Genomic DNA, 21,067 nt, shown 5'->3' with positions numbered 1-21,067 from the left:
TAACAAGCAAGAAGCAACCAAATTCTCTCTTGTCAACTATCTAAGCCTTTTCAATGCCCATGGTCTAGTAAGCATCCAAAAAGGCGTGCATTTACCTTTACACTTTGCCATTCCAAGTTGGGAGATGATGCGTCACAGTGTCATCTAGATGAAAGCCACAGGCTATTTCTGAATCTGATCTTTCCTGGCTGAACCAGAGACCCACATGGAGGCAAGTTACAAAGGAAAGACTGGGCCACATTCCCTGAGACAGGCACCGCTTTAATCCTGTATGTGACTAATCTGCAGGATGCCCTCGAGTGTCCTGACAAGTGAGGTTCACAGCACACAACCTTTTCCTGGGTCCTGGAGTTCCCTGCGCGTCCAGATCAGAGATGAGGTTCTTGCCCAGCTGTGCCCTCCCCACCTGGATGAGAGCGGGGCCCCTTCCACACAGCAGTGCTACTTACAGTGACAGGCAGGTCTAGAGGGTTAAGGTGCTTGTCCTGCCGGCAGAAAGCAAAAAGCACAGAGAGAAGCAGATGGAAGAATGAGCTTTCAGTTTACATTCAAAACAGGACCAGGAAGGAAGAGATTAACGGAGCAAAGCCATCCAAAGAGACATGACAGACAGAACCACAGACATTCCTGGTCCTCCCACTAGAATCCACCAGGAGCTTGTACCTGATTCCACATGAATATCAACTTCCTGAGCCCAGGGTACTGACAGACAACTAAAAAAAGTCTTTCTTTTGCACACCACTTGGGCTTTTACCAGAGAAATCTAGAAAGTGTGTTGGAAGGACCCTTAGTGATCCTTTAAACCGGCCCTGTCATTTGACAGGAAGAGAAGCTGAGACCCGAAGAGGTTAAAGCACGTGTCCAGCCAGCGGCAGGGACAGTCCTCGGTCTCGAGGCCCTGGACTCTTAGGTCAGTGCTTATTCCCCTGCTTGGCTGATTCCTGGAGTCCTCACTTGTAGAACAGGGTCTGGTTTGCCTCAGGATATCCCTGTGAAGTAAATGGGGCCGGTGTGGTAGCTCCCATGTTCCAGGTGAGGAAACTGGGGTTCAGAGAAGTAGAACCATGTGCATAACACCACCCAGCTAATTCACAGGGGAAGGAGGAAGTTTAGAACCTGGATCAGAGGATCTTTACACATGAAACTTCGTGCCAAGTCCCTGCACTCCTGCCTCCTTAAGTAAGGCTCTCATTTGTCTCGGTTTCCTTGGACTCAAACAGTGATGTCCTTCTTGATCCTCTAACCTAGGGGTAGGCAAACTCAGGCCAAATTAGGTTTGTCACCTGTTTGTGTAAATAGGTCTTATTGGAGATGGCCACAGTCATTCATGTGCCTACTGTCCCAGGTTGCTCTCGGTGACAACGGCAAGGGTGAACAGTTGTCACACAGACGATATGGCCCACAAAGCAAACAATATTTACACTCTGGCCCTAAAGTTTAGAGGATCAAGTTCGCAGGCCCTTGCTCTGACTTAAGACCCCAGCTGGTTTCCCTGCTAGTTCTCCCCTGCGTCTTCCTTAGCAAAGCTGCTCTGATAGGCTCTGACCAGAGGGCGGGGGAAGGACTTGGGAAAATGGCTGGGCTTCTATCTCTGCACAGCAAAGGGTGGGCGGGTGAGAATTCTCCTGGAAGAGCCCAGATGAAAAGCTTTGAAAGGCAGCCACAGACCTGTCGCTTGTCCTCAGGAGCCTTCAGAAAAAGTGCGTTAATCAGGGCAATGGCGTAGGTCTGAATTTCCTGGTTGGAGCTGTGCAATGGAGAGAGAAGGCAGACGAGGTTAGAAGAGTGACGAACAAGATGACTTAGAAATGATTCATAAAATCACTCACAGGTTGTAATCAAATAATAATCTGGGGCTAAGTCTCCAAAGTCTTTTTTAAAGTGTTCATTCAACAAATGCTAATTGAGCTTCTGCTTAAATCAAAGCAGGGGGTACAAAAACGATTGGTCCCTGTTCTTAGAGAGCTCCGTTTAAAATGGGAGACAGATCATAAAAAATAGAGTATTTCGCCCTGGCCGGTTTGGCTCAGTGGTTAGAGCGTCGGCCTGCGGTCCTGAGAGACCCGGGTTCGGTTCCCGCTAAAGGCATATACCTCGGTTGCAGTTTGTCCCCGGCCCTGGTCGGTTGTGCGGGTGGCAACCACTCGATGTGTCCCTTCACATCGATGTTTCTCTCTCTCTCTCTCTGTTCCTCTCTCTCCCTCCCACTCTACCTGAACAAAAAATGGAAAAATGTCCTCAGGAGAGGATAAAAAAAACAAAAATAGAGTATTTCATGTAAATAGAGTTATCACAGGTACAAACAGAGACCGTCTGGTCCGTAGGGGAAAAGCACCTAATTCTGTCTGGCACCACGGTGGTACCGGAAGACTGGGAAGAACTTCACTGTATCCGAAGGGGCAAGGAGAGTTAGAGGGTTTTACACAGGAGCATGATGTGATCAGATCTGAATTAGGGAGGAACCTGGCAATAGTGTGGAAGAGGTGACGAGTGAATGAATAAGCTTGGAAGTAGCTTGGAAGACAAGCAGAGCAGCAGGAGTACTGGAAGACTGAAGCAGGCTGAGGGGAGAGGAGACAAGGGAAGGGAGGTGGGTGCAGGGTCCCTTACTCACACCTGGAGGTGAGAGATGAGCTGCCCCACGGTGATTTCCTCTGCTATCTTCTGGTACAGACTCTGGCTGTTCAGGACCATGCTCTCCAGGATGGCCAAAGACCTCTGAAGGATGGACACATCCACCATGGGTTGGCTCACGTACCCTGCAATCTAAAGCCAGAGAGGGGCAAATAAGTTAGGAGCCCAGGGCCCATGGGAGCCGGAGGGCTTAGGTTTCCTCTGCTTGCGCACAGGGCCCATGGGAGCCGGCTGGCTTAGGTTTCTGCAGCCAGCCCACAAAGGCTCTCTCTTCTCAGGCGTGCTGCCCACATTGGGGCAGGTGTGCCGAGGTGGTTTATGGTTACCTTGGCCAATGTGCCAGGGATTCCCTAGGCATGGAAAACTCAATTTCAAATTACAGTATCCAGTTAACTGTGTTTCCTCAAAATCTAAGGGCTTAATGCTTCCAAAATAATGGCCCAGGTGTGAAAAAGCTAACTGCAGAAAGCAGAGGACCTTACTGACATGAGGATATCATGTTATCTGCAGGTACTCTTCTGCTGACACACACTGGGTCCCTGTACATGCGTAGAACAGCAGAGACTTGGAGAGGCAGAAAGGACCTCACAGTCTTGTCATCTAATCCTTCCCAATCCTCATTACAATATCCTTGACACATACATGGTCATGTCGCTTTTGCCAAAATAGCTCCAGCATGGAGAGGCTCCCAAAGTCCCCAGCCAATGATAGGGCATATTAGTCATTGGTTTTAGTTCAGTTTTCTGAACTGATGCTGTCCCTCCTAGTAGAAGAAAGGAGGGCAAAACTAGAAGTCTTCACTCCCCCCGACTGAGCTCAGTCTGACAGTTCAAACAGGCTACCTGGCAGGTTTGCAAACAGAAGGCAGCCTTGTAAATATAAGGCAAATGAAATGAACACTTTCCATCAAAGAGAAGGGAGAGTCAGGAAGCAGGTCAGAGGACTTGAGGATGGCACTGGTTGTGCTGGTCACTGGCGATCCAGTGCCACTTTGGCCAGATTCAGCTGGGAGAGCCCAGCAGAGTAAGTCTTTCAGGAGCCACAGGAAGACCAGTGCTCGAGGATGAAAATCTGGCCTAGGGATAGAAAGCTGACCCTCACCAGCATGCAGTATTGCCTGCAGCTCCACCTTAGCCTAGAGAACTACTGGCGACTGAGGGAGGAGGGAAAGACAGAATGTTGGAGGCCTCACCTGCTTAATGAAGGTGATGGAAACCATGTCCCAGGAGACAATGCCATGGTCCATGAGCTCTAAGAAGGCAGTCAGGGTGAATGCCAGCATCTCACTGTAGCTGAGACATGTGCAAAACACACACACAATAATACAAAAATTCAAAACTGGGAACAGGTGTGAAGGCAGCCACAATGGGATGGATTTCAATGTAAGCACCACACGAGCCGTCAGCCGAGTCAGCGCCTGCACTAACACCTAGGCAGACGTGGAGCAGATTCTGTCCAGCCAGCTATCACTGAAAATGTAGGAGCTGCTGGGGATTAGTCTTTCCTTCATGTCACCTCATCTCAGGGCAAAAGAATCACTTCTCTATTTCCCAAGAACAAGAGCAAGCAGACCTCTGTCAAACCCCAACGCTTGGTGGGGGTAGCTAAGGAAGCTTATATCTCACACTTACTTTTAGGCCTAGAGGCAGCAGAGAGTACACACTTTGGACATGGGTTCAATTTCTGTTCAGCTGTTTGCTAATTGTGCAAATTTTGTCTTTTCAAACTTCAATTTCTTCCTCTGTAAAATGGTGATAATCTCACAGAATTGTGGTGGGGGCAAGATGACAATATATGCAAAGCCCTTAGCATCGTACTGATGGAGAATAAGGATGGCAATGTTTTCTCTCCTTTGTCTCCTCTTTATACATTAAATCTGTTCTACTTCTGCAGCGTGCTTTATAATTAACAACATTCCCATGGACAAAGCATGTTCAGTTCCGTTCTCATTAACAATGCTCATGGCAATACTGCAAGGTGGGTATTAGCCCCATTTTAAAGAGGAGGAAATAAAGGCCCTTCTCAACCTGTACTCTTGGGAGACTGCGGCACTCAATGCTGACGACAGCAAAAGCTTTAAGATTTTCTAGGACTTAAACAAATACCCATGATTAGTTGTTTGGTTTGGCTGAAAATTTCAATAGCTGATCCATTGGCTGAAAGATTTCTGACTCCCTCTCTGCCAGCTCAGGCTCCACAGGCTCAGAAGGCAAACTAAACATGTTTATTCCTGCTGATCATGACAAGGCAGTTCCCCACCACATTCATCTTGGCGCTGGAGCAGCGTAAAGATGTTCGTGGTGTGTCTGGATCTCCTCTGCCCTGTGAAAATGGGTGGCAGGGAGATGGCAAATGGGCAGGGGGTAACCTGTGGTAAACAGAAAGGCGTGTGTGTGCGTGCATGTGTGCGTGTAGGAGGGAGGGAGGCACAGGGTGGTTAAGAATAGACAGACACCTGTTCTCGTCCCTAATGGACAGTCTGCTCACTAACCTCCATCAGGCCAATCATTTTGCATAAACTTACAGGTCTGTGTTGAGCTGACCTCTCTCTTCCTGAGTTCTGTGGCCCCTATTTTTACTACTCACTTGGCACAGTACCATTTTATGAGAGCTCAACTATACTATAGGACCACAAGAGTGAATTATATCCCTCTGTGTGGGCTCTAGTGCTTGGCACACTGCTCTGTATGCAGACGGTGTTCAAAAATCTCATTTGACTCAATGGAAATGAGAACTGGATGCCCTGTGGAGAGTGTCAAACCTCTGAAAGCCCCAAATAAGACCTCAGTAATACTCACTGGGACAAGAGCTTGGTTCCACTTTCCACCAGCCGCGTCAGCACAACAATGCCATCCATGTTGATGAATTCCGTGGCGAAGGTCACGTCAGCAGAGAGCTTGGCCAGCTCCTTCATGGCGTCCAGCCGGGTCTCCATGCTGGACGACTGGGTCCTCTCCATCAGCTGGCGTGCGGCCCGGGACTGTGAGAGCAGGAACACGTGTTTGCCATCTGCTCCTTGTGGCAGGTGACTGCTTTGTGGATAGCCCTGAGGCCCTTTCTATGGATATCCAAGCCTGAAACACAACTGTTTTTCCACTGCTTAGGAGCTGCTAAATAAATGTGCACTGGATCAATCGGGGAATTACCAGTATGCCAAGACTGTGGTATCTGTAGTATCTATATCCTTTCTATGGTCTATGGATTAAAGAAATTCCCACCGAGGGAATACAAGAGAGATCTGGAGACGATAGTCCACTAACTATGACAAGTCACAGAGAAACCGATCCTGGTTCCATATAGGGCAGTTTTCTATTAATTAAAACTATCAGACAGTGGAAGAGGTTGTCTCTTGAAGTAATGAGCTCTCGATCACTGGAAGCGATCAACGAGAATCTACACAACCATCTGTCAAAGATGATACTAAAGGAATGCCTGCACTGGGTGGAGAATTTAATCCGATGACCCTGAAGATCCCTTTCAATCTGAAAATGTGGTAGGCCTCATAATTTTTTTTGAACTTTCTATTCAAGTCCACTTCATTGTTCCTCAAAGTGACAGTCCTGCAGAAACTAAGAATATCAAGGAGCAGGAAGCAGTTAATTTCTAAATGGGTTTTTGAGCCCGGCCTGTGTGGCTCAGTGGTTGAGCGTCAGCCCCTGCACCAAGAGGTTGCGGTTCAATCTGCGGTCAGGGCACATGTCCAGGTTGTGGGCCTGATCCCCAGTGGGGGGCATGGAGGAGGCGGGCAATCGATGTTCTCTCTCATCGATGTTTCTCTCTCTTTCTAAAAAAATCAATAAAGAAAAAATTTTAAAACAAACAAACAAAATGACTTTCTGAAGATGATGACTGGTGACAAAGCCTCCTCCCCACGTGGGAACTTCTCCTGGCACAATGCTTGCCTCCACTCTGCAAGCTACAGCTACAATCCCCCCCTAGTGCTCACTGATCTTCCTTTTGTTGACCTTACTAACTACAGTCAGTGCCTCACGATTTACCGTTCCATCCTTCTCTATTTCTGGTGTGTCCACTGAACATTCTCAGTTGGAACGGGAGTGTCTTGAGAGCAAAAATGCCCCTGTGGTCTTTATTTTTTTCTTGTAGTGCTAAGCATGTGAATGAAGCCCAGCAGTCCAGTTGCCAGCCAAGGAGTCGGGCCTGTGCATCTCTCTCGCCTTTGCCTCTCCTCAACTGTTACAGATGGCCCTTAACAGTACACTACTCTCAGTGATACAGACTCCTCCTCCAAGAACTCCACGGCGGGAAACTGTCCTCCAGGAGAAAAGGTCACAGGAGGGAACAATCTGAAGAGCACTGGCCTGCATCACGCTTAGAAACTTCCAACTCCAAGTGTTACTTCCTCCTGAGACAGCACTTCAGAGAGGCGCTTCTGGGAAGTCAACTGCTCAGTGAGAGAGGGCTGTAAGATGCTGGGCACTTCTACAAAGGTGAGCAGCTCCCAGGCTCTCATGTTAAATTAGCAGAGCTAAGGGGGGAATAATGAAGTCCTCAAGATGAGTTCAGGAAAAGAGAGGGAAGCAGAAGAACGTGATGGTAGGAATACTGGCCTAGAGTCGAACAGACCTGGGTAGGAGAGACAGCCCCACCACATTTGTAGCTGTGTGACAAGTGGCAAGTTATTTAACCTCTCTAAGTCTCAGTTTCCTTGTCTGCCAAATGGGGCTGTTAAGAGTGCCCATCTCCTCAGGTGTTTGCTAGGATTATGGGATACAACATATGCAAAGTATTTAGCAAAATCTGGGTGTTGAAGAAATATTGGCTGTTATTACTCCAAGCCTTCCTCCCTCACAGACAACCAGCCTCTCTCTTCATTGAGAAAACAGGTGCCATCATGCCCTTAATTTTCTGGCAGCCTTTCTGCAAATGTACCCAAGTTACCCCCATATCAGCTGTCCTCCCCGGGGCCCAGCAGCCAGGGCGCATCCCTCCACCTGGGCTTTGGGCTCCTGCCGTCCTGACTCAGGAGGGTCTGTTCCATTTATTGCCCCCTTTCCTGCGCTGTCAGCCTTCCCCTCCTCCACCTGAACAGATCTGCAAGGGCACACAAGAACTGCAACGGAAGTTAACAACTGTGAAGGGTCGAGGAGGTAGGGAACTGGGTAGAGGAGGAAGGGGAGTGGGAGGGAGACCTTTCACTGTGTCTTTGTCAAATTTGTTGATATTCAGACACTGGAATGTTTTACCTTGTTCTAAAGAGCATATCTTTTGGACTCCACATTTTGAAGTTACCACCACCTCCATCTACTCCCTTTTATAACCAAGTTTCTTGATAATGTGATAAACTTGAGATTCTCACTTCTTTTTACTCAGTCCACAGTAATCTGGTTGTCACCTCACCAAAACGGTTTGTAGGAAGCTCACCAATGACTTCGCAGATCAACAGACAGCCTTTCCCTTCTCGGTTTACTTTATCCCCCTGCTCCTTGCAGACCACACCTCCCCATCCCGACACTCTGCCTGCCCTCAGCTCCTGAGTCACTTCACTCTCCGGTTTTCTTCCTGCCCCTCTGGTTGCTTCCTCAGTGATCTTTGAAGACTGCTCTTACAGACGCCAGGGGTCATCCTGGATTCTCCCCTTTCCTTCCAAATCCAGTGTGCTACCATATTTACCCAGTTTACCTGTAAATATTCTTCGTGACCGTTCTTACGGCTCCATTGCCATTTGCCTTCGGGGGCTGGTAATGGTCCTCGTTAGCTTCTCAGAGAGTCTTCCTCCTGCCACCAAGCTGCCTTTCCTTGGCCCAGCTTCCACCCTACCACTAGAGTGATCTTTCTAAAATACAAATCTGAACATAATATACCTTCCTGCTCAAAATCTTCAGTGTTTCCACGCTCCCTTCTAGATAAAATTCAAACTTATCAGGAACATCAGTACCTGGCTTCTCACTGATGACCACAGGCCCTCAGCCACCCAGCACCCTGCCTTCCCCAAACAAAGCATACCTCTCTGCCTGAGACACTTTTCATTTTCTTCTCTCTTCGGCTAGTCTTGCTCAGCCTTCAGCATCTGAACTACATGTTCCCTTCTCTAGGAAGCCTCAGGCTGAGTCAGGTGGTCCCTTTCTGAGTTCCTATAACTCCATAAGCAACTTTCCATCAAGATCCTTGAGAAAGGCCATAGGTTGTATTTGTTTGTTTACTCCCAACCAGGCTGTGAGCAAAGAATAACTTGTTAATCTCCACAGTCTTAGTTTCTAGAACAGAGCCTGGCTCAGGGTGGATACTCATGCGTGTTTGTTAAATAAATTAATTTCTAAGGAAAGCAGAGTACCTACCGGGGAGATGGCCAGCTGTAAGATTGTCCCATTCTTAATGTCACTGCGAGTCTGGGGAGCAGAGAGAAAAAAGAGTAACTGAGACAAAATATTAAATGTGCAAGCAGGTTGAATCAACAAGAGCTTTCTGTCATTTTTAAAGGAGTAGTAACTGAGGCTCCTGAGTCAGGCCCTCTTCTCCTGCTGCTTCTTTCGTGGCACAGAACTTCTAAGGTCCCCTTCAAGACCTGGGCTCTCAGGAAGTCAGACCACAGGGTTCCAGCCAGTCGCGGAGAACAAGGGCTGGCGCTCCCCAGTGGCCCAGGAAGCAGCTCGTTCTCCAGTGAGTGGGAGCTACCTGATGTGAGTAAGGTAAACTGCGGGTCTCCTGGGGTGGTTCGCTGCAAAGCAAGGCCTGTACTGATTTGCTTCTCCCTGTACTGACCTGTTCGGTGATGTAGAGCTGGGGCCCGTCTGCATAACGCAGGGTGTAATACTCCGGGTTTGGCAGTGACCACCTGTGTAAGAGAAAAATAGTACAGCCTGTTTGGCCACTCCTCTGGGCCTATCTAGAAGCTACAAATAAATAATTTCAGTACAGTTGCTCAAGGTGGCAAGTTTGGAGAACTGGAGGACAAAAATCAAAGCATTAGGTTGAGATGTTAAAAAAATAACTTCCTCAAGGTTACAGATAACCATGTAAGATTGGCATCACAAAAGGAGGTAATACAACTCAGCATGGGCCTCATATCCCACCAGGACCTCAGGCAGGGCATTCCTGGGCTTAAAGGGAAAACTAAAGGCTGATAGACCTAAGGGATATCCGCACTGCCATGCTGCCTATGTAAGACAATGATGCACAAAAGCCCCACCCTGGGGACCTTACTAACTGGCCCGTGAGCAGAAGTCCTGGCGAGACCTGGCAGTGCTCCTTTAATCTTCAGCCTGCCTTCATCCAAAACAAGGTAGTTTTAGCTTACCCATCGCAAACTTCCTTGATGATGGATGCCAGCGGCCGTTTCTGAAAGAAAGAGAGATCTTTCAACCACGTCCTCCTCGTGCCAAGGTTCCGATGCAGGGCTGCCCAGCAGGATCAACCTGGGGCCCCAGCAGACTTCTTCCCTGATAGCTTGTGCTGAGAGGCAGCCTTTCCCAAACCATGGTAACCAACCTTCCACAGGGTAGGGCAGGCCTCAGCTTTCCTGTTGCTGGTTCTTACTCCTGATGCCGGTGGTCCTCATCCCTAAAGACATCCTCTGCCATGCATCTCCCAGATCCCTCTCCTTGCATCACTGTTTCTCATTTCAGGAGCTTACCTGGTCGATTTCAAGGAGCTGAGCATTAGCACCTGGCCACTCAATGGCCACTTTGACAATATCTGATGGTGGTGGCATTGTTCCCAATGGGCCCTGCTTCTCCAAGACGCACACACAGACACGGCTGCCTGGGGAGAAAGAATCAGAAAGAAGGGAAAAGTCACAGAGTTTGCCTTCACTTTTTTTTTTTTTTAATCCTTACCCGAGGACATTTTATTCATTTTTTGTTCAGACAGAGCAGGAGGGAGAGAGAGGGAGAGGGAGAGAGAGAGAGAGAGAGAGAGAGAAACATCGACGTGAAAGGGACACATCAAAGGGCCACCTGCACGACCCAACCAGGGCCAGGGACAAACTGCAACCGAGGTACGTGCCCTTAGCGAGAACCGAACCCGGGTCTCTCTGGACCGCAGGCCGATGCTCTAACCGCTGAGCCAAACTGGCCAGGGCTGCCTTTACTTTTCACTCTTGTTAGATATTTTGGAGAACAGGAAGACAGACAATGTCCAAAGGCCAAACACATGGAATGACTTAGAATTTTTCTAGATCACACCACAACCTCTCTTGGGCTTTTTGTCTCTTTAGACGAAATCAGCAAGGAGAAATGGGACAAACCTATCTATCAACTGCAGATCAGCCAGCAGCGAGATCTGCCAACGTGGCACTTCTGCTTACGGGTCGGGAGGACTCTGGCAGAGCACATGTACTGCAAATTCCTGGCTTGGGACCTGGAGAGGGAAGCATATGCTCGGAGACGGATAAGAACAGACACAGCCTCCTCTTGGTTGAGCAGTTAGCTGGAGAAGCCAGCCTCCTTCTGTTGTGCAGTCAATCCGGGAAGATCCCAGTGTCAGCAGATCCCGGCCACATGCTCTCTTGCCTCCTCCCTAGTTATTGCTGCCACTCCCTCCCACTCAAAGGACACGATGTGGAGCCTTCTCTGTGTGGGATGATCCAGAGTTCAGAAAATGGGAGAGAGAAAAGGGACAGGAAATGCTATTTTGGTTGCTATCACCAAGGGCAAGAGCTGCTGAGAGCTCAAGTGTAGGGAGGTGAGGGTGCCCTCATACAAAGGCCTCTGGAGAAGGACAAGGCTTCGGAAGTACCTCTGACCTCCTCCCCCATTTCTCTCCAAAATAAAGGAAATAAATCATTTTGAACCAGTCTGGAAGATGTGCCCATGTGACCGATATCCTAGGCAACTCTGCTCGCTTAGTGGTATTCCAAGCAGTAGCTAGAGCTTTCTCTCTCCGAGGTCTGATGAAGGGAAGTCACTTCACCGATGGACTCTTTCCTGCAAATGTATACTCCTTGCCTACAGGTTCAGGAGAGGCCTCCCTCTTCATGAAAAAGACCTTTCTCCTGTCCCCTCCAGGTTCAGCCCCTCGCCCGCAGTTCACGCAGCAGAGCTGTTGCTGGGCTGTAGTTCCTGTATACTGCCCATTCCCCGCCCAAACACCAAGGGCAGTTCTCGGCCTGGCAGGCATGGTGAAAGGGGTAAAAGCCCTGTCCCCTGTAAACCACGGGTCTCAGAAGGAGAGAAGCTTTCATTTCCTGATCAGGAAAGGCTGCTTCAGAGGTCAACTGTCAAAAATACAAGCATTTCCAGAACACGACCATGTAAAAGAGATGGTTTCCCAAGTGCTTTCGCTTAGTTTGCTGAATCCTTCCAGCAGCCTTATGAAGCAGGCAGAGTAGGATCATTACCTCCCTGTGAAGATGACAAAATGAAGCTCAGAGTCTGGTGAAGTTGCCCGAGTTCACCCAGCTAATAAGTAGTGAAGGGACAGAAGCTGGAGCTAACTTTGGCCAATGCTCTCCCCCTCCCCACTGAGCCTGCCTAAATTTCTGTTCACTGCCACCAAATCAAGCCTAAAGGGACTGAAGTGGGCTGGCCTAATGGCCCCTCAAGCTTCCACAACTCCTGCAGCTCCAAGCAGAATTTTTCATGTGTAATTTTTATGTGCTTAGACACACAGCAAATGTCTGAGTAGAAACTGGCCCCATAAGAATAACCCCTGGTTGAAATGCTCTGCTCCAGTGACATGGCCAGGCAGGGTGGCGCCACAGACCTATGGTGCTAGGGCAGGCATCTGGTCCTTATCAGTAAGCCTGCCTTCATTAGGGGCATGACTGTCAGTTGTGAGATCATCTTTAGAAACTGAGATGTCATTTACAAACAATAAAATGACAGAGCTTTTATATACATTTCTATTATATATAGATATAAACTTCTATTTTATATATAAATATATAACATATAATATATATAATAGGAGTACATTCGTCCCTGTAACCCCCAACTAAAACAAGACTTTGAACATTCTTTTTTTTTTAATTGTTGAAAGTATTACAGATTGAACATTTCATTACCTGTGAAAATTCCCTCCTACATCATTCCAGTCAATCCCCTACCTTCCAGCCCTCCAAGAGGGGACGTCTTTCCAACTTCTACCACTTTGCCTGCTTTTGTACTTTATATACATGGAACTGAGCGGTAAGCCTCCCTAGACATTCGTTAGTTCTCCTTGAATTTCACAGAAGCAGACCGCACAAGGACAACAGCAAGAGCGGCGGGCTGAGACGATTCTCCCCGCTGAAGAGCAGCTGGACTGAGAGCCAAAGGACTCAGGACCGAGTCCCAGTTCCCGTACTGCGTCTGGGTGATGTGCACATGCCTCTTACCCCAGTCTCAGTTTTCTTCCTCTGTGAGGTGTGTACGTTAAACCAAAGCATGTATGAGATGCCTTCTAAGTCTAAAAGTCCCTGCTTCTAGAGTAGAACTTAAAAATTCGAACACAGGTTGCCCATTTCAAAGTCCTCACCCAAAGAAGCTAAACCCTTATTTCGATGTTGCTGCTAAGAAACAAATCATATTTTTGGAACTCCTTTCTGGATACTGTCGGAGATAAACAAGCAAAAGCTCATTGATTTACAGTTCCACATTACTTTGACCCATAAGGCATTTCCTAGGTTGATCGATTCTTTCTTTCTTCAAGTGAGCCCTGAATGATCCCTGGCTATTCCAAAAATTTATATCCATTTTCAAGCTTGGAGATTTGCAACCACCAAGACTATTCCAGAGATACTTTAAATCTCATTCTCGGTAACTCTGCCCATTCCCACAAAGCCCAAACAGCCCGGTGTGTTGAATGACCTCTTCCCAACACCACTATCGCTGAAGGCACCGAGGTGTGCACTCAGCCTTAGCTGGACTAGTCCAATCTTTCTCCTGACCTCACAGACACAGGCTTAAAGGGAGTTGGGTGGCAATAGGCCCTGGAACAGAAAGATCATAGTCAGCTTCAGAGCAGGTACCATGGCAAGCCGAGGCCATTCATAAGCCAAAGACATGGAGAAGCAAAAACCAAGCGCCTTGCAGAGGAAGCTGCTCTGCATAAAGAATCCAGAAATATACAGACGAGTGGAGACTAGAAACCAGAAACCACAAAGTCCCAGGAAGAGATGGAAGAAACCACTGCCTGAGGACTTTCGAGATTCCATGGCTACACCTCCCACACTTGCAGTACCGGAAGTTCCCCTGTCTCATGCCAATAAAACTCCTTTAAATTAAACTAGCCTGCATTTCTGTTCATTGCAGCTAAAAAGTCTTACAGTAAGATTGACCTCGAGCTTTGAAGGAACTCTAAAATGGAGGTCTGAATAGACACCAGCACACTAGGCCTAAGGTGATGCATCAAGCAGGCCCTTAATGAACACTGGCTGAATTAATGAAGAGCAGAACCCAGATAAGTCTGGCTTGTTTGAAACAGAGCAGTTACATGGTGACTTTATAGCAATCATCTGTATGTAATAGTTATGTGTAGATGCCTCTTTATAGTTGATCACTCACTCTACAGCATTATTATAGCTGATGCTCACAAGAACCCTGAAAATCACCCCTATTTTACAGGTGAGGTAATTGAAGCTCAGATGGATTGAGAAACTTGTCTTCCATATGCCTCCACCTCAGAACTGGGTCACGAGGCTAGGTCTTAGGACTTCAAAGTTAGTTTTCTTCCCTCTACATAAGAATTCCTTTGATAGTGATGACATTAGCTGACAATTACATAGTGCTATGGTACTGTTCTAAGGTCTTTGCAAATATTAATTCATTTAACCTTGCTATTTCTATGAGGTAGGCCATATTCCTTCATTTCCTCTGTAACTTTGCACATTCTCTTCCTTCCTTTGACCATCAAAAGAGCTCCTATTCAAGCGCCAAAGCCCAGCTCATACTTCACTTCCTCTCTGTACCATTCTTGGCTTTCCCTAATTTTCCTTAGCAAAACAAAATAGGATTTACACATCTCTCTTTCTGATATCTCCTCCTCCAGGGCAGCAACACCCCTGTGGTCTCATAACCTAGCATAGCACCTGGCACACAGTTATAGTTCAGTGAGCACCTGTGTCCGCTCAAATCCACCAGCTCTGACTGCTTCAACACCTATGCACTGGCTGGCTCTACATGGAAGGGGGCTGGCAGGAATTGTCCCAGTTGCCTGATGTTCCCCTCATGTCCCACCACCTCCCGACTACACAGTATTCCATTGTTTAAAGTTTTGTTTTCATATCTAACATTAGAATGGGTTTCACTGGAAAATCAGATTTGGTACCCCTGACTCTAGTTAAAAGAAAAAGGGGAATGTCCTGCTTTTCTCCCTAAGAAATGTCAGGAGATAGGGGAATAGAAGTCACAATATTCGCCAGTCTTCCCAAGATAAAGGATCTCCTGTGGGGAACTCTACCAGCACTTGTTTGCTTACTCTTTTCATTTTCATTTTAGAAAGGAAGTAGAAATTAGGTCGAAGCAATTCAATAACATTGCAAAATTCTCGGGGTTATAAATAGCCTCTTGCTCTACCACTCAGCAATACTATAGAACTCACTAGCGAAGAGTCAGGACAAGAGAACTGTAGCTCCACATCCAGGCCCAGGGGCAAAGAAGTAAAATGCCTCTTCAGATTACACGACTTTCCATCCCTTGCCTCCCCCCCCCCCTTGGAATTATTACGGGTATACAGTAATACTTTATATTGGAAAACTCAAGATGCCGCAAAACAGGAGAGAGGTACACACTGATCTGAAGAAGGTAATTCTCTAAGACAGGAGAATTGAAAGCCCAGGTTTTCAAAGGCAAAGCTGGGGCAACAAGGGAAGAACAGCAACGTTGGTGTCTCCAATGAAGCATTCTCTAGGTGGCTTCTGGAAGGTGTGCTTGTCAAATCAGCACCACGGAGCTTTCTCAGTCTATCGCCCATGCAGTGACTCCTTCATGGAGCTGGACTCTAGCAGAGGTTGGACAGCCCTTCATAGGAAAGGAAGTGAAAGACTATCCCTTCCCATTAGTAAGGAATTCAGAATGAAGAATGCCAGAGGTTTCCAGCTCTCCCCTCCCCCCTTGCCTTTAAGGATGGGATTGCCTAGTGCTCTTTGTTCTGTTCTTTTGCTTCTGATTCCGTGGGGGAGGCAGGGATACATTTGGTTTGTTTCCTGCAGCAGAATATGCTGCACCAGGAAGGTAACTAGGGGTCACACCATCATTCTAATCAAGAGTGCAATCTCAGTAGAGGCTTCTCCCTCAGATCTTCTCATCTGAGAAGTGACTCAACTTCCCTTAGTTCCAACCACTGAATGATGATGAGGCTCTGAGGAAGAGGGGAGGGGAATTCGGTGGGCAAGGATTCATGTTCTGACATTCACTGCTAGAAATGCTGAGAAACAGCTGAGGTTTCTTCTTTTGTTGAAATGTGTTGGACACAGGACTTACTCAAATACGTGGTTAAAAGCCACTAAGTTAGATAAAGACAAAGTGTGGTGAGGAAGGGTGTGGAACAGGGTAACTGTTTGGGCTTCTTCCGCTTAACACCTACCCTAAGAATCGCCTAGGTCTCCCTTATGCTGCTTAGAAACCTACCACAACAGTCCTGTACACACAGAATAGAATAGTCCTATACTTACAGAATAGTCCTACGCTTACACCCCTCAGCAGGGCATTTGGCTCACTCCAGTTCCCTGTGGCTTTCAGCCTCTTCCTTGTAGATGTTACATCTGTCAAGCAGGCTACTTTGTTCCCTCAAACACCATGCTCCTCTAAGTCTGGACTTTTGCTTCCCTTCACCATGTTCAGCTGATAAACTCCTACTCATCCTTCAAGACCCAGCTCAGATAATCACTCATCTAAGTGTATTCCTAGTCTGTCACCCTGTGCCCTCATCTGCGCCCCGAGTCTTTTATACAGACCTTCACAATCCCACTGACTGTGAGTTCTCTACGGGCAGTGTCTTCTCCTGCTACTCACAGTATGATTTGCACACCAGCAGCATCAGCACTGCTTGGGAGCCCACAGGAACGCAGAATCATCCACTGCCTCAGAATCTGCCTTCAAACAGGTCCCCTGGGGGGTTCACATGCACTTCAACATCAGACAAGCAGCTCTCGACCAGGGGTTCAAGCCCACTCCACAGTCCTGAGACACTCTCCCAGGTGAGTCTAATGGGTGCCAGGGTTGAGAGCCACAGCTCCAGGATGGTCAGCAATTTGAAGACAGGAACTCATCAAACCCGTGTCTACTCCCCCAAAGCCACAGCACAGTGCCCAGTAAACAGCTGTGCCCGAAGATTTCCATACCAAAAATACCCTCCAGGACGCCCCTAGACCTAACTCCTTTAAAATAAAATAAAAACATCAATAACAGAGGATTATCCATTGCCTGGAACTCTGCAAAACCCTATCATAACTGCGGAAAAAGATTTAGAAGGGGTCAGTGTCTACAGATCACTTGCTTCAGTTTTTAGAAATCAAAGGAAACAGAAACTGAGGTGGAAAATCAGATGACCTTTAAGAGACTGTTTCCCTTCTACCATGGTTGCAACCAGGAGGCAGAGCTGTAAGGAGAGAGTGTGGGGAGTTAAGAGTCCTGGGTTAGGACTGAAATCCGGGCTGTGAGCCTGACTCCTTCAATATCAACCCTAACAACACAGCATTGTTTTTGTTAAATCAGGCCAAGCCCTCTCGTTTTATAAATAAGGGAACTGAGGTCCAGAGAACTGGCAAGGCTACACTACCAGTTAGGGACAAAAGAAGGCGTAGGCCTCCACTTCTGGGTTAGTCCTCCCCACTGGGGCACAGGAGACCTGACTGCTTACAAGCACAAGCCTCGCTGGACCTCAGGTCCTGATCTACGTGACGGGATTGCACTTGATGTTTCTGACATCTCTTCCTACCTGACCTTCTAGTGAGACAGTATAGCTTAGCAGTTAGAAGCATGTGTTTTGGAGTGGGACAAACCTGGATTTGGGTCCCAGCTCTAACAATGAATGTGCTTATCTACAAAATGGGGATTAGCATCAATCCTACTCTATAAAGTTGTTGTAAACATTAAGTGGGATAACATAGGTAAACTATTTAAACATAATACCTGACACAGAATAAGCAGAATTCCAACTGTGTGAAATTGAAATTGCAAAAACACTGTAACCATGTTTCCCCAGCATCAAAGAGCCCTATTTGCCAGGCTGAAGTATAATGATGACAAAATGAGAGAAGATATGTGAAAGGGAGGAAAATCAATACAAGAGGCAAAGCACTGCTGGTGGTGTTGTTCTATTATTATTATCATTATTATTCTTTTCTTCTAGCAGAATAACCTTGGAGAGTTTAAGTCAGTTAGAGAGCTGTGGCCAACAGGTGCTCAACAAATCTCTTCTAGTAACTCAAGGAAAACCAGCATGTCTAATGGGGTTACAAATTCAGATGCCTTAAGCAGCCAGGCAGGTAAGTAAATACGTCAAGTAGCACCTATGTAGGGACTGTGGCAAACCACAAAGTGCTCATCCTGCCTAAAGAATTAAAATTAAACACTTTCACACACATTACACAGCTTGGCTTAGACAACCACTTTGCAGTCTCTGCACACCACTGATTCTAGTTCTTCATCACACACCTTGGTGTCTTGCACAGCATCTAATCATTCTGTAATCTAGTCTTGTCTTCCCAAGTACACGATAAGCATCTTGAAGACGAAGGCTGTGACTTATACTCCCCAGTCACCCTAAATGGCCTAGAACCGTGCTGGCCTCACAGCACCGAGAGCCTCACTCAATGAGCAATTACTGAACTGAAGGACCAGACTGTTAACTCAAGCCTAGCACTCCCCGCACCTTTGAGGTACTGCAGGGTGCGTACATTGTTCTACCCAGATCCTGGGACCAGGCTGAGTTGGTGCAGGCTGCACTGAGGTACAGGGACTGGGTCAAAGAAGGCAGGTGTTTCCTTCAACTGCATCAAATACACTTGTTGCTGAGCCACTTAGGCAGGTGGTACTAAGGTATCCAGACACATTATCTCTGCATGGAACGAGATAGAATGTGCAATATACCCACAGTACCACTGTTTCCAATGTTTCGTTCCCACTTCCTGCACCCCTAAACTTCCTTGGCACCTCCTACAGGCAGAAGGGGTATAGAAAGACTCCATACTAACAGATGGGGGTCCCAGTCCTAATCTTGCTTCCTCCACTCACAACATCTAGGACGATTGCTGGCAGGCAAGGTGACTTTTAGGAGCTGCATTATTTTTACTACTAAAGTGCAGATAACAATAATTTCCTCAAAAGACTCTAAAGGGGATAAAATGCCACAGGTATATAACGCTCCTAGCACTGCACAGCCCAACACAGCAGCCCCTCGCGCCTGTGGCTACCGAGCATTTGCAATATGGTTGCCACATACTGAGATGGGCTATATGTGTAAAACACACCAGATTTTAAAGACAGTACACACACAAAAATGTGACATACCTCATTAATAATGTTTTTATATTGATTACATGTCAAAATAATATTTTGGAATGCCCTGGCTGATATGACTCAGTGGTTAGAGCGTCAGCCCTCGGACCAAAGGGTCATGGGTTTGATTCCTCATCAGGGGCATGTACCTGGGTTGCAGGTTCCATCCCCAGCCCGGTCAGGGATGTTTGGGAGGTAACTAATCGATGTGTCTTTCTCACATTGATGTTTCTCTCTCTCTCTCTCCCTCCCTTCCTCCCTCCTTCTCTTCTACTCCATGTAAAATTCAGTGGAAAAATAATAATTTGGATAATATTAGGTTAAGTAAATACATACTACAAAAATTAATTTCACCTGTTTCTTTTTAACGTGGCTACTAAAAAATTTTAAATTACATATACTGCATCGTATTTCTACTGGACAGCACTGCTGTAGCGCAGAGCGTGGCACAGAAAAGTATTCCATTATTGGTTTCCTCCCCCCACTGGTAGGACATGGGGGGGGGGGGACCACACCCTGCCTCCTGCCAAAGCCAGGTCCTCCATTCATTTTTTAAATGAATATTCACAGTGCCTGGCCCTGTGCAAGATGCTGGAGGTACAAGGAGCAACAGCAGACACTTTGCCCTTGTGGACCTTATTGTCTGGTGGGCCAGGCAGACATTAGTACTTTCCTAAATTAAAGTAAAACTGCAGCTGTGCAAGTGTGGTGAAGGAGAAGTACACGGGGTGATGAAAGTGGGGAATTCACCCAGTGGGGGAGTCAGGGACGCAGATGCCTCTGGAGGAAGTGATACTTGAATGGAGAGCTGAAGGATGGAGAGTTGACTGGAGAAGTCGGGTGAGAAGAGAGGCCCAGGGGGAAGGAGGTCTTCAGGGTAAAGACCCCGAGGGCAGCCAGGGCTGGATTTGCAGTGTGAGGAGAGGACTGAGCAAGAGGGATTCATGGACTGGAAGGAGGGAAAGGTCAGAGGGGCCAGATCTCCAGGGCTTGGATGAGGATCTGGGCTGACCCTACAAGAGGTGGGAAGCCCGCCAGCTTTAATTAGCAGAGGGTCCGGATCTGATCTGCATTTTGAAAAGAGCCCTTTGGCCACGGCCGAGGCCCACGAGAGAGCGGCCCGAGTGCAGGGGAGCGGGTCCGCTGGGCGCTGGAACAGTCCAGATGCGAGGCCTGAACTGAGAGGGAGGCGAAAAGATGCAAAGTGGACGGGATGCGGGCTACTGGGCCGGCCCGACTGGCGGGCGGGGTGATGAGCAGTGTCTGTGTGTGTCGCGGGGTGTCATGAAAAACTCCCAGGCTTCGAACTTGTGCCACCCAGCCGCAAGCACTCTCCAGGTTCCTCCTGAGCCCTCCCCCATCCTGCCCCTCTCCTCGCCCCGCACCTTCCCGTCGCGCCCCCGGACTCCCTCCTCCTCCTCCTCCTCCTCCCTCGGGCGACGCAGCCCCCGCTGCTCAAGGCCTGGCCCGCCCTCTCTCGCACGCGACTCCCCTTCCTGGTCAGGAACTGGGGCCCCCTCGGGCCGGGCAGACTCAGCTGGGCCACGACCCCTCGGGGGCCTGCCGAACCCGCGCAGTGCCGCCCAGGCCCGCCCTCTCCAGCCCCTCAGCCCCCAGGGCAGAAGCACACAGCAGCCCCGGCCCCCTTCCTAGCTCGACCTCGCTTCTCCTCGCTGCGTCCTTAGGGTCAGGCCCTTCTCCGCAGCCCGCCACCACCCGACTGCCCGCGCTCGTTACTCACCTGGGCGCGGACCTAGGCCCTGCTCCCGCGCTGGGCTCTCGCCGCCGCGGCTCCTCCAGCCTCCGCCCGCCCCGCCTTCCCGAGACCCCGCCCAGCGCGGGCCAACCCGGGTTTCTATTGCTCCGCTTCGCCGTCACGATGATCTCTCTCTCTTCAATTAGGTTGTTTGCTTGTCAGTCAAGAAAGGGTGGGCTCAGCTGTCGCGGGAAACGCCGGCGGTCCCCGCCCCGCTAGCGGAGGCCTCTTAAAGAAACAGGCTGCCTTTCTCCCTTGCGGGTTATGAGATCAGGGGGAAGGGATTTCTCAGCAAATGCAA

The 21,067-nt window shown here is 48.3% G+C and overlaps 1 protein-coding gene across 8 annotated transcripts in view; it reads right to left on the bottom strand.

Moving 5' to 3' along the window:
- ELMO2 (engulfment and cell motility 2) overlaps positions 1 to 20,806 on the bottom strand; it is a 35,231-nt gene extending 14,425 nt beyond the window's left edge. For 2 of the 8 annotated variants that reach the window (XM_036244410.1, XM_036244412.1), the window contains exons 1-8: positions 10,226 to 10,303; positions 9,890 to 9,930; positions 9,355 to 9,427; positions 8,931 to 8,981; positions 5,433 to 5,614; positions 3,827 to 3,926; positions 2,615 to 2,766; positions 1,669 to 1,747 (exon numbers count right to left, since the gene is read on the bottom strand). In XM_036244410.1, coding sequence (XP_036100303.1) covers positions 1,669 to 1,747; positions 2,615 to 2,766; positions 3,827 to 3,926; positions 5,433 to 5,614; positions 8,931 to 8,981; positions 9,355 to 9,427; positions 9,890 to 9,930; positions 10,226 to 10,303 — 756 coding nt within the window. Of the gene's footprint in view, positions 1 to 449; positions 486 to 1,668; positions 1,748 to 2,614; positions 2,767 to 3,826; positions 3,927 to 5,432; positions 5,615 to 7,586; positions 7,706 to 8,598; positions 8,807 to 8,930; positions 8,982 to 9,354; positions 9,428 to 9,889; positions 9,931 to 10,225; positions 10,354 to 20,751 lie in introns of those variants that run through there. The other 6 variants (XM_036244416.1, XM_036244409.1, XM_036244411.1 and 3 more) reach the window with 6 other exon arrangements.
- Between the last annotated feature and the right edge of the window lie 261 nt (positions 20,807 to 21,067).

This window comes from Molossus molossus, unplaced genomic scaffold (assembly GCF_014108415.1).
Source record: "Molossus molossus isolate mMolMol1 unplaced genomic scaffold, mMolMol1.p scaffold_m16_p_6, whole genome shotgun sequence".
Classification (NCBI taxonomy): domain Eukaryota; kingdom Metazoa; phylum Chordata; class Mammalia; order Chiroptera; family Molossidae; genus Molossus; species Molossus molossus.
The sequence above is the reverse complement of the archived record's forward strand: the minus strand, read 5'-3'. Positions and strand labels throughout refer to the sequence as shown.